This window comes from Electrophorus electricus, chromosome 9 (genome assembly GCF_041902795.1).
Source record: "Electrophorus electricus isolate QZ-2024a chromosome 9, ASM4190279v1, whole genome shotgun sequence".
NCBI classification, from domain to species: domain Eukaryota; kingdom Metazoa; phylum Chordata; class Actinopteri; order Gymnotiformes; family Gymnotidae; genus Electrophorus; species Electrophorus electricus.
Window position 1 is genome coordinate 19,227,155 of NC_137505.1, and position 12,704 is coordinate 19,239,858.

The 12,704-nt window shown below is 39.8% G+C and overlaps 1 protein-coding gene across 2 annotated transcripts; it reads left to right on the top strand.

Moving 5' to 3' along the window:
* The first annotated feature begins 1,587 nt into the window (after positions 1 to 1,587).
* LOC113592253 (uncharacterized) lies at positions 1,588 to 12,704 on the top strand. 2 transcript variants are annotated; one of them, XM_081720843.1, is made up of 20 exons: positions 1,588 to 1,667; positions 4,021 to 4,093; positions 4,770 to 4,902; positions 5,225 to 5,448; positions 5,634 to 5,790; positions 5,989 to 6,136; positions 6,261 to 6,395; positions 6,536 to 6,649; positions 7,145 to 7,242; positions 7,337 to 7,441; positions 8,044 to 8,172; positions 8,268 to 8,339; positions 8,490 to 8,618; positions 8,722 to 8,793; positions 8,940 to 8,982; positions 9,546 to 9,618; positions 9,710 to 9,776; positions 9,920 to 10,958; positions 11,142 to 11,407; positions 11,540 to 12,704. In XM_081720843.1, exons 1-20 carry the CDS (start codon positions 1,629 to 1,631, stop codon positions 11,703 to 11,705), a joined length of 3,282 nt encoding a protein of 1,093 aa, XP_081576969.1. In that variant the 5' UTR covers positions 1,588 to 1,628; the 3' UTR covers positions 11,706 to 12,704. The 2 variants fall into 2 exon arrangements, with proteins under 2 accessions (XP_081576969.1, XP_081576971.1); XM_081720845.1 differs by lacking the exon at positions 4,021 to 4,093 and having other exon boundaries at positions 1,614 to 1,667.

A 12,704-nucleotide genomic window follows, 5' to 3' on the forward strand; every position in this document is an offset into this window, starting at 1 on the left:
TGCATATGAGAAATGAATGAGAAATGAGAATGAGAAAAAATTTCCTGCAAATATATAGGTCTTTGGACAACTGGGAGCACATCTAGTACTGGGCAATAAGTGAGAAATCGAACATTCTGTCATTTTAGGTGTATACCGATAGTTAAAACACTGTAATCTGTCAACGCGCACATTCTCAGTGCCAAGATTCCGTCTGATTATTTTGGACACAAAGCTATTTAAGGTTGCACCAAGTCTTGATTAAAGAGAGAAGTAAAGGAGCTTGTCCATGTATTCCTGCTCCTCCGATATTGCTACGGTAAAGGCTGGTCCCTCCTTGCGTCCATGTTTCCATGGTTGTCTCACGTTATTGTTTCACTTTCTCCATTTCCGTTCCAGTCCTTGTTTTGGTTTGCGCTGTCTTCATGATTTGCGCCTGTGTCTTGTTTAGTGCTTATTAGTTCATATATTTAAACCCTGTCTTGTGGCCTGTGTCTTGGCTGTTCAATGTCGATGTATGTAATCCCGGATGTTAAGTTTAGTCTAAGTATGTCGTATCCTAACCTTTGTTTGTTGTGTCTAGTTTTTCATGTATCCTAGCTTCTTTGTAATAGCCTGCATCCCCTGTTTTTCTTCGTGTGCTTTTGTTTGTTTGTGATTATGTATTCCCGGACTTGCCATACTGGTAAATTGACCCTGGAATGACTCTGGTTTTGCCCCTAATAAATCTCGCTCTTCTCCGCTCATGCGTCCGCCTCCTTACCGCTCACCGTTACAGCTGCACAGAATGTTGTATATAGTGATAATTTTAAAAAAAAATCATCTGGTTATGTTTCATTTTTTATCAAATTAATTAAGCAACAACGTTTCGTTTTCTTGATACCTCGATAAAAATTATTGCGTTGTCTCGAAAAAATGTTTGTTTTGTCGTGATAATTCGAGATGTCGGTAAAACCTAAAATTAACTTCGCTACATATAGCTTCGCTATATGTGTAGAATAGTTAATACAGAATATCCGTTTTTTCACATACAACATCAGTGTTCAATTTAATTTTGAATTCAACTGTGTTTGAATATGTTCCGAATACATCTCACACCATTCTGAATGCGGTTTGATGGGAAAAAAAGTATTTATTCAAGTTTTATTTTATTCAACTATTTATTATGCTCACAGATAACGCACGTTTGCTGATGCATATTTATTTATTTATTTAAATCAGCGAATCTCCAGAACTATATCATAATACACTGAAGGCTAACCTTTGGAAATCAGGCAAAATCAGTTGCTAGCTCGTTATACCCAACATTATCCACCTGTTGTGATAATTAAATAATTAGAGTTCTCGATAAGACAAATAAAATTAACTCGTTATCACCGTAAAACAGAGTATAAAAGATGCAAATTCACGAACTTATATGGCTTCAGTACATGTGTAGATTGGTCAATACAGAATACCCGTTTTTTTCCAAACTTAATTATAAATTTCATTGCACATATTTTTCACCTAAGTAGTTGTTTTTTTTCATTATGTCATAGATGACTCTGATTTTCTGATGTATATTTATTAATTTATTTACATGTCTAGGGAAATCAGGTTAGCCCGTTACACATTAACATTATCCACCTGTCAGCCTGGTTTCACCGAAGATGGCGGCACAGACAGAAAGAGGAATCCCGCTTAGTGCGGTAGGTGAAGTTATTTTGGATACGCGCAGGCACAGAGACACTGGGGACGCCTGATGGAAATAGTCCATGTGCATTATAATGTGTGAATTTTACGACATTATTACAAGTACGTAGATGGTCGTTCAGATGGCTGACTTATTTACTGTTACGTACCCTGTCACGAGTGTAGCGTTAGCTGGTTAATGTTATTTACATTTACGTTTTTATTTTTAAAAAGCGACTTAGAATTCTGAATGCACATAGCTTCAACGGAGGGTTAAGGGCCTTGATCAGGGGCCCAGCGGAAACTTGAACTGACAACCTTGTGATTTACTAGTCGAGCTCCTTAACCACCACTTCCCCACTGTGATCGATCGATTAAATTGTATGGTTTATCGGTAGTTAAAACGTAGTTAGGTCAGTCAAACTAGTTGGCTAGGTGGAGAGCTAAATGATGTTAGGCAGGTGAAATAAGTACGCCAGCTAACTCTGGAAGACTTTGCGATATTTATGCCTTCCATTGTTGGCTTGCTGGACGCGAAACTTTGTGACTTTCGGTTTCGTTTCATGAACAACACTCCTGTCTTTGCAGAGTCATGCCAGTGTCGCACATCCAGCATAGTTTGTAGCTAGTTGATGTACCCCAGCACACCTTGGTTAACGTAATTTTTATTTATTTTTGTTTTATGTTAGTTAGCTAAGTAGCTCTGTTGTAAAAATCGTGTGTCCTTGAAGGGAATTAAAACCGAGGTTTTAATATGATGTTTTTCTCTTTGTACTTTGTCAATCAACAGTTAACATTTGCATATTTTTCGTTGTATTTTTTCTGATGAATTAGTGAATCTTAAAGAACTCTAGGTTATAACGTTATAGATCAGTAACGTTGATTACTGATACTAATTACTTTTCAAAATAAAAGCCAGAACGGGAAACATGTAAATGCTTGTACAAATGATAAAGGGAAATAAGAAATCGAATTAAAAGCCACGGTGTGAATTTCAAGCAAAACAAAGTATGTTAATGTGCTATTTTCCCACTGCTGATTAGTTGTCTTATTAAAGGTAAATTCCGCATTTTTTATAAATTTCTAGTTAGTTTAATGCTAAAGAGGCAGAAATACCGAGTTCACGATATAATACATTAATAAAGCACATATAAAAGTATGAATTTTGACAATATAGGGCCTACTTAAACTAGTGATTCTGGGACATGAGGTTTTGCAGTGGAGTGTTATCTAGATGGTTAAAAACAAGAAAAAATAATAATACAAATGGCAAAAAGATTGTTTGTTTTAAAACAGGCCGAGACATTGTCATAACCAACATGGTTCAGTGTGTCAGAAAGATCATCTCTGTCATTTTGTGCATATAGCTTGTAGGCAAACTAGTTTTCAACTGGCACGCCATTGATAATGTCTCGGTCAGAAAACATGACTCATTAAAAATGCAATTTTGAAGCAAAATATACATCTTTGGACAACTGGGAACACATCTAGTTCTAGGCGATAAGTCAAAAACAAAGGATTTATATTACAAAAATCACATGGATTTTAAAGAGAATTAAAATGGAAGTCGAATATGTTTTTCTGTCTTTGTTTTCTTAATCACTCTGGATACCGTTCTTGATTGTGCTAAAATAACGGGATCATCATCGTTTCCATCATACTGTTTACGCTGATTTGTCCACTGGAATGATGAGCTGTTTCCTAGTAAAACTGCAACATCTACATTACTAATTTGCTACTTTGTAGATCTTGTGTTATTTCTTCAGTTGTTGATTTGCTGTGTGCGAATCTTGTTAACTTTCAGTTTTGTGTCATCAGTATGTCAGTGCCAAACATAAGGAGTAAACCAGCCTAATTTGTTACGTGACTTAGCTAGCAGCTAACTGATGTTATTTTTCAATATCAAGTAGCTGTGTTACAGGAATTGGGTGTCCTCAGCATTACACTGTGGTCTTGATGGGAGTATCTGTGTGCCATGAGTGGTAATTTAGACAGCTTTGACACATATGCAGAAGGCCCTTCACCTGAATGGATTACATGCATTGTTAAAATGGATAAAATAAAAATTAAAACACTGTATTCCTCACTGAATGTTTCCATATCTTTATTGTCCTTGCTGCACTGCAGTTCAGTCCATGACTTAATTCAGTACATACAATTACACTGATGATGTCTCCTCAACTGGTGACAAAACATTTACAATCTAATTGCCAAGCTTGGCAAACAATTCAGAATCAGTCCATGACCTTTTTTGGGGCTTAAGCCCATAGACCAGAGTGACCACTGCAAAAAGCAGGTTTTGCTTAAAGCAGCTCTACAGATCAAAGTATTTTTTATAATGTGGTCTCCTCTCATGTTCTCCTCTCAAAGCGTAATCCAAACTACCTGCATTCAAACTCCACCAGTCATACTTGGCCCTTCAGTGCTTTTGCTGAGCTGATTGGTGAGTCGCTGCTAATTCTGATTGTTCATTAATTACATGGCTGTATCACTTATATAATACCGCAATATTACATAACTACACTGATACTGACCTACATACTGAGTAATATAGAATAGTAAATAGCTTTCTTAGATGTTGCTACTTTTCAAATATTCTAATGCTTATATAAGCTATAGTCACATCGTCTCATCAAACTAAAGGTCTTAGTGCTAGTCATTTGCAATGTGGGTCTTTCACATCCTAAACCTTTGCTAGCCACGTTTGCTTTTGGTGTCTGCTAATCATGTCAGGCTGTGTGGTTTGCTATGGCATTTCCAGTGTTGCACCTGACATCCCATGACTCTTTCTAGCTTAATGGTATCCTTAGACTCAGGCCTAGTGTACTACAATCAGGACGTCTTCAGTGCTGACAGCTAACCACTATTTTAATTCACTTTGGACAAGAGCATCTGCTAAATGCTATAAATATAAATGTAACGTAAATGCTGACATTTTCTCTGCTTGAAGCCTGCAGTAAAGCAAAGGCTCACATTATTATGCTTTACACAACACCCATGTTTAGCTAGGGATAGTAATTTAGGTGTGATCTGGTTTATTTTAAGCAGAGATTCTAAAAAATAGTCTTCCTGTGTCACAGTGGATAATATGAAAAGCTCTTTGCTGTTCCTGTTCTCAGACAATGCTTATGACCCAGATGTCACTGCTAAGCAGTTCTGGATTGATAAAACCATGATCAACGGCCAGGACTGCCTTACCTTCATGGATAATGGAGCAGGCATGGACTACGATAAGATGTACAAAATGCTCAGGTAGGTGATGTATTGATGAAGGCTGCACCAGCTTCATTCTGGAGGGGTGTTGTCAGCAATCTCGTCAAAAGGCTTCGCCAGTTTATTGACCAAACTTTATGAAAGGCAGGTTTATAAAATTACATGGTCATTTAAATGTCTTAGTGCCTTGTTAACCAGCCATTTATTAAGAACATTTTAAAAACTGTATGTTCATTCTAAATTTCTCACACACCTGCTTTCAACATCTATCCTAGTCCTTCCCTCTCTAATACTTTCTCTTTGTCTAATATGATCCTGTGACACTGTCAACTCAGGCTCTACTTCTGTCTTTTTCTCACAGTTTTGGGTTCAGCGATAAGCAGACGGTGAATGGCCATGTCCCTGTAGGCATCTATGGTAATGGTTTTAAGTCGGGCTCCATGCGCTTAGGGAAGGATGCCATCGTATTCTCAAAGAATGAAGACAGTATGTGTGTGGGACTGCTGTCGCAGACCTACCTGGAGCAGATAAAAGCAGAGCACGTCATAGTGCCTATCACCATGTTCAGATGCACTGGGAAGACCAATATCCTTATCTAGACAGGGACTGCTTGGGTGAGTGAGCCTGAAGATTGAACAAAACAATATATAGCCACTTACTGCAGACATGCATAAATGGCATTGTAGCCCAAATACTTTCTAAGAGTTTTAATTCCCATATTAATTTTGTCACCTCCGAATGACCTATTGGCCCTTGACCTGGCTCATTATGCGTCCCTGTTCCGGAGCATGCGGCAAGCCTGCAGGATATCCTTCGCTACTCGCTGTTTCAGACTGTGGATCAGCTGCTGTGTGAGATTAAAGCCATCAACAGCCCAAGTTCAACGAACTCCACAGGAACCCGCATCATCATCTGGAACCTCCGCAAGTGAGCTGCTCATCACTCACAGACACCAGAAAGAAAAAACATAGATAGATAAAAGGAAGTGAATTGATGAATAGGTGATGGAAAAAGGTAGAAAGGGCATTTTGTGGATTTGATGGTTATTAAAGTTCAGAGATATGAGAACACTCACAGAGTGTAAAAGAGAATGTTGAAATTGTGTGAAACTTGACAATACTACAGGAGTTCATCGGAACAGTTGGAATTTGACTTCTCATCTGATCGCTATGATATCCGAATCCCAGCTGATGTATATGAAAGCACCAAGAAGCAGTACAAAAAGCCAGAGCATGTAATGCAGTCAGGGCCTGAGAGTGACTACTCACTGCGGGTGAGATTTCAGCCATTGTGCTAACTGGTATAGGTGTCAGTTGGGGTATTTCAGTTACCTAATCCAATATGATCTCAGTAAGTGTGTGTGTGGTTTTGTGTGTTTGCAAAATTCCCTGAATTAGGCATACTGCAGTGTTCTCTACCTGAAACCCAGAATGCACATAATCATTCGAGGACAGAAGGTGAGAACTGAGCTCATCTCCAAAAGTCTTGTATACATCTTCAAGGACAAGTACAGACCAAAAATACCAAACATTGTATCCTTCTACCAGGTAGTAAAGAGAGTTAATGAATATCCAGTAAATAACTGCTGATGAACAAGTGAGATTATCTCATTATCAGAATGTTTTTATATACTTTGAATGTTTTGATCCTTAACTTGTTGTATCACAAAAAGCCCATTTCAATCACTTTTGGTTACAACACCAAGAGCAAAGAGCAGTATGGCATCATGATGTATCACAAAAACCGCCTCATCAAAGCCTATGAGCGAGTCGCGTGTCAGCTGAAGGTGAGAATCTTGAAGAAGTGCTACTATATGTGCACTTAATCGACTCCTTAAATTATGTTCAACTAAACTGCACATATTTACTTAGTGAGCAGGATTTCGCATATGTATACAGAGCCTCTCAGAGCAAGTCTTACACTACTATCAACTCTTCTTTCAGTGAAGAGACAAGCCAGAGAGGTAGAGTAGGTACAGTTCTGTAACTACACTGGAGGAGATTCCACTCTCTTATAGAGACAATTGATAACAAACTAGCAACTGAGTGTTGTACTGCACATTCTGTGAATGTAATAAAAATGTAACACCCATAAAGCCCTACAGCAGAAGTGCCAAATCTTATTGAGTTAGGCAGGCAAACACCTGATTACACCTGCATGGTTGATTTCAATCTTCAGATCATTAAGTCATTTGGGATGAGACCATCTGCAAAATGCTGAAAAAGTACATTTAAATGATGTTAATACTGAAATCTGAAACAGTAGTGTTTGGTGTATCCAGGCAAACAACACTGGAGTGGGAGTCATTGGTGTGATAGAGTGCAACTTTCTCAAGCCAACTCACAACAAACAAGACTTTGACTACACAGAGGAATACAGGTATGCCTTAGAGAAACTTACATGGGCATGTGATTTTCACTTCAGGTTTGCTGATGAACATCACATTTAAGAAAGTTGCTTTCTATCTGTACAGGGAAACCATGTACAATCTAAACATCAAACTTGAAGACTATTGGAAAGACGTCCATCATAGATTCCAGAAACAATTAGAAATCCCTATACCTGTAGAGGAAATTCTGTAAGTTAAACACAACCATGCAATTCATTCTGCAGCAGGAGAAATATCTTCACTTGCTTGTGCATGCTTTTTTATTTTGCGTTAGGCTAAAAAAAAGTCAAGGCACACTAGTTTTCTTAAACTGTGTTAACCACTCAATTTTAGCCTTTATTGCATATAGTGCCTTGCAACACAAAAAAGCAGAAAAGAACAAGACAACCTGTGTGTCACCATTCGGTAATGTAATGACTGCTGAATAAAGGACATTCCTAGTGGCAGAATATATTTGCAGTGCAATTTTGCCCTTGTGTGGCCAAAAGAGAAAAGTAATTATTGTTACTTGTTGCTACCTTGTTCATGCACCCAGTTCATATAAAAAATGTCTATTAAGGATATGATGCATTTATTCACTTATCGAGTTCTTGTGGAAACACAATCTTTATAATTGCCTTCATAAATATAATGAATTCATAAAGTCAAGTCTGTGCATTTTTGCATAGTCGGGTCTGGAATGTTAGTTTGCCTTTTCTCTGTGTGCCTATGCATGCCTGCGTGCATGTGTGCACCTTTGTCTTTTGTTGCTGGCTCTTTGAGGAGATATGTGTGCTTGTGTGCCCATCCAGGAAGCGGCCAGACCAAAACTGGGTGCAGTGTGATGACTGCCTGCAGTGGAGGAAACTTCCAGATGGAATCGATACTAAAAAACTCCCTGAAAAATGGTTCTGCCACTTGAACCCTGACCCTCAGTTCAGGTGTGTATGTGTGTGTGTTTGTGTGTGTGTGTGTGTTTGTCAGTGTCTGTGTGTCTGTGTCTGTATGTGCTTTCATGAATGGCTGCTCTCTGTAGGAGCTGTGTAGTTCCAGAGCAGCCTGAGGATTCTGATCATGAAGAAGTGTACCAGAAAACATACAAACAGCAGTGAGTAAAGAAACCTGTCATAGCAGACAGTCAGCAATATACAGTATTATATAGTATGTGTGTGTTCGCATGTGCCTAAACGTGTGCGTGCACTTTTGTCTTTTGTTGTTGGCTCTTTGAGGAGATATGTGTACTTGTGTGCCCATCCAGGAAGCAGCCAGACCAAAACTGGGTGCAGTGTGATAACTGCCTGCAGTGGCGGAAAATTCCAGATTGCATCGATGCTAAAAAACTCCCTGACAAATGGTTCTGCCACTTGAACCCTGACCCTCAGTTCAGGTGTGTGTGTGTGTGTGTGTGTGTGTGTGTGTGTGTGTGTTTGTGTGTGTGTGTGTGTTTGTCTGTGTCTGTATGTGCTTTCATGAATGCCTGCTCTCTGTAGGAGCTGTGTAGTTCCAGAGCAGCCTGAGGATTCTGATCATGAAGAAGTGTACCAGAAAACATACAAACAGCAGTGAGTAAAGAAACCTGTCATCCAACTAATCCAACCTGTCAACCAGCCAATCAACAATATATTATATAACATATAGAGTGTGTGCTTGCATGTGCTCACGTGAGTGTGTGGGGGGGGGTTTGTTTGTTGTTTTTTTTTGGACACAGTGACAGAAGTGAGAAATTGAAGCAGGCACAAAGTAGACAGCAGGTAATGTCCTCTGTGTAGGTGGAGTTTTATGTGGTTAATTAGGAAAGTACATTTTTCATTCTTCTTCTGGGCCAACCCAGTAAAAGCTCTGTGGTGTTCTGGAAGTTTGAAATCCAACTGAGCCATGTGCACAAGTAACCACAAGTCCCTGGTGGGTGTATTCATTTGTATTGTTTGAAAGTGTGGCCAAGTGAGAATGTGTAGATATCTAGTTCTTCTTAAAGGGTTGTTATGAATATTAGGCAGTCCTGCCTTATTTGGGGTTACTGTGATATATGCATACAGAATAGTAAACACAGTTATAAAGGTGTACAACTGGTGGAGAGAAAAAAAAGATTTGGGATAGCTATTAGTAAAAATAGCTACATAATAGAGCATCACAGTCAGTAGGTACATTTTGTTAAGGACCTATGAAAACTCTGTATATTAAACACAGCTGTGTTTACAGATTCTTCTTGAGGTGTGGGCACCACAGTTTGGGAACTGCAGCCAAAATTCATAGCAGTCACATCTTTTTCTCATGTACATATATCTCTCTATTTGTCTCTTTTTATACTGACCAGACCACTTCACCTAGGTCACCCACCCAAGCTACACCCAACTCCAAACCCAACTCCAGCCATCTCAGACCTGCAGGTCAGGTCCCGTTCTGTCAGTGTGTGTCTGTATTTGTATTTGCATTACCAGTGTTCACAGATTGCTATGTTTTTTTTTTTAAACTGCACAGACTCCAGATTTTCTGATAACATGCCAGTCATCTCCAGTGTGACATCTCTTTCCACTACTCCTTCAAGGTACATCAGTATCTTTCTCTAAAACCCGCTTTCTGTAATGCACATGCTCTGTATTGCTCCATTGTAATGGGGCACTCAGCACTGTGCTCAGTCACTGAGCTTCCACACGTCTCACATGTCTGATGGATTTCCCCTCTCCTCAGAGTGAAGAGATCCTTGGACCTGAGCGCAAAGACGAGTGTGGAAAAGAGACCCAGGCTGTTAAGTGGCACGACCCCAGGCAGCCCTTCGCCATCCGCAGCCTCACAAGAGGCCTGTGCTTCACCATCTGTGTTTATGTCTGATGGTACAGATGCCCAGAAAGGAGCATCAACTGATAATGATGATGATATTTTTGTCATTGAGAGTAACAGCACACCTAAGCCCAGTCTGTCAAACTTTGACTTTTCCATTGTGAAGTCAGAAAGGTGTAATGATGACATTGACATGGATACCTCAGTGGCAACGGAGAATACTGTAGCAGCTACTCTGCCCCCTCCTGGTGGACAAGCCTGTTCCACAACCCAGACAGAGCCAATGCAAGTCATGAAACAGGAAGTGGAGCATTCGGAAGGGAAGGAGGAGGTGGAGAGGGGTACCTGTCAATCAGAAACAGAACAAGGTCTTCTTCCTCTGGAGAGGAGTACAAATCAAGAACAGGAGATAAAGAGCGTAACAAGCTTGGGGAAAGAAAATGGAGACGTGAATGAGAGTCACAGTACCAGTGAGGTCACTGACCAGACCCTGGACAGCTGCACAGTGAAGTTGGAGCTACAAGAGGACGAACCAAGATGTCACCAGATGTCACAGCTCCTCGAGGCCACCACCCGGGAGCGAGACGAGTACCAGGCACAAGTCCACCTCCTGACCTCCCGGGTGGAGGAGCTCGAGAGCAGCCTCCAGGAACAGACGGAGAAGGCAGGGAAGAAGCAGGAGAGCGAGCAGGAGTATAAGGCGCTCTACCTGCAGGCACAGGGAGAGATGGAGCAGTTCCGACATGAGCTTGAAAAGCTGAAAAGGGAGAAGGCCCAGGCAGGGGTGGTGAATAAGGGGGAGGGTCAGGAGGGTGGTGCAGGAGAAGGAGCACAAAGTGATGGAGGTACAGCAGTGCCAGATGTGGATGATGAGCTGGCATGTCAGGTGGACTTTCTGATGAGGGAACTGGACCAAAGAACCAAGCAGAAAGAAGAGCTGGAGAACAGGGTGAGTTGCTAATGTCAAACAGGAAGATATTGCCTTAATATCACATTAACCAGCCATGCTCGTCGCTAAAGACAGTGAGAAGGACAAAAGAATTGTCTTAAATTAGAGCTTGTTGTCATGTATTGGAAGTCTTACCTGGTTCTTCTGTCTTTTTGTTTCCTTGTATGATACCCTCACATATAGTTGAAAAATCTAAAGGATGAGAACAGCTTTTTGCTGACTTGCTGTGAAGGCCTGCAGAAAGATTTAGAAGAAATGAATAGAGACAGAGAAAGAGTGAGATTAAGTGTAGAAGATGGAGGGTCTCAGACAGACTTCCCTCATCACAACCAAGACGATAACGGAATGGCTCCAGCAGGACCTTCCAACCCAGGAAGAGCCTCACAGGGTGACCCACAGGGAGGACCAGAGACTGAGAGTGGACAAGGAGACACCACACAGACATGCAAGTAAGTCTTGAGCTCACTACCATAGATACAGTCTGAGTAGTCAAATAAATTTCAAGTCCATGATAAGAACTCATGTAGGTACAATGTTGAATGACTGACCATTTCTTTTTGCTTTTTACTTTGTCTCTCCAGCCTCAAGTTAAGGGAACTCAGGCAGAATGTTACACATCTTCTGATCAATTTTGTACCTGCTCTGGACCTTCAGCAAGTGAACTTCGATTGCGATGTCATTGATGAGATTCTCGCTCAGGTTTTAGATCTGATCTCTTCTCCTCTGGCAGCAGGACAGAGCTCCTAAAGCACAGTCTGTGTATTTAAGTATATTGCCTGGCATTGTGTTCACTAATATGCAATATGTTAACTAATATGCAATATTTAATATTTATCTTTTTTTCTAGTTTCCAAAGGTTATTTCCTATTGTACTTTATTGCCAGTGGAGCCTGGTAATTGGTCGAACTAAAAGATATGGTGAGGAAACTACTCATGATGTTGAATTCGGATTGAACTTGAGTGAAACTAAATGGAGTGTAAAGAGTATTGTGAGGCTTGTATTGACCCATGTATTACACACATTAAAGTATATCAGAATGTATTAACATTAGTAATTTGATTTGGGCAGTGGTAGCTCAGTGGTTAAGGTTGCTGGTTCAAGCCCCACTAGTGCCATGTTTCCACTTTTGGGCACCTGAGCAAGACCCTTAACCATCAATTACTCAATCAATTAATCAATTACTTAGTTTAGACATTTGCAATATTCTAAACTGAAGATCATATTTAATGATTAGTTCCATCTGTAATCAGTTTGTTATTTTGAATATTTTAACATTCTGTTTCTAATGCTTGATCATTCAAGATCATATTTGATATATTTATGTTAGGCTACTTTTGTTATTTATGTTACTTATATGAAATTACTTAATTTTGGCACATTACTCTGTAGTAAATGAAAACAAAAACAGGAAGTTGATGACTAAAAAGCATAGCTTACACAACATATTCAAATATGAACTTCATTGTAGGCTACTTATAGTAGGCATCTAATACAATACTTATTGTAGGCATCTAATGCCACTGCATTTGTTTAAAGGGAGGCGATATGGTTTGTTATCATAGGAGATTGTTGTCATAGTGCATCATTAATGTATATGCCTCAACGCAGTTTTCTAGAAACACTGATATTCTAGAAACACTGAAATGTTAACTTTGATGAAATAAGTAATCTATCTTCTCTCTGGTTGGAAGTGATCTGATTTAGGTATGTTTGAAATGCCATAACAAAATAAAAATCAATGGATG

Excerpts from the sequence above, each read along its gene's own strand:
- LOC113592253 (XM_081720843.1), top strand. The coding sequence starts at position 1,629 with ATGGCGGCACAGACAGAAAGAGGAATCCCGCTTAGTGCG. Across the intron at positions 6,396-6,535 it reads GACCAAAAATACCAAACATT|CCCATTTCAATCACTTTTGG; the intron begins GTATCCTTCTAC and ends TATCACAAAAAG. Across the intron at positions 9,619-9,709 it reads CAGCCATCTCAGACCTGCAG|ACTCCAGATTTTCTGATAAC; the intron begins GTCAGGTCCCGT and ends TAAACTGCACAG.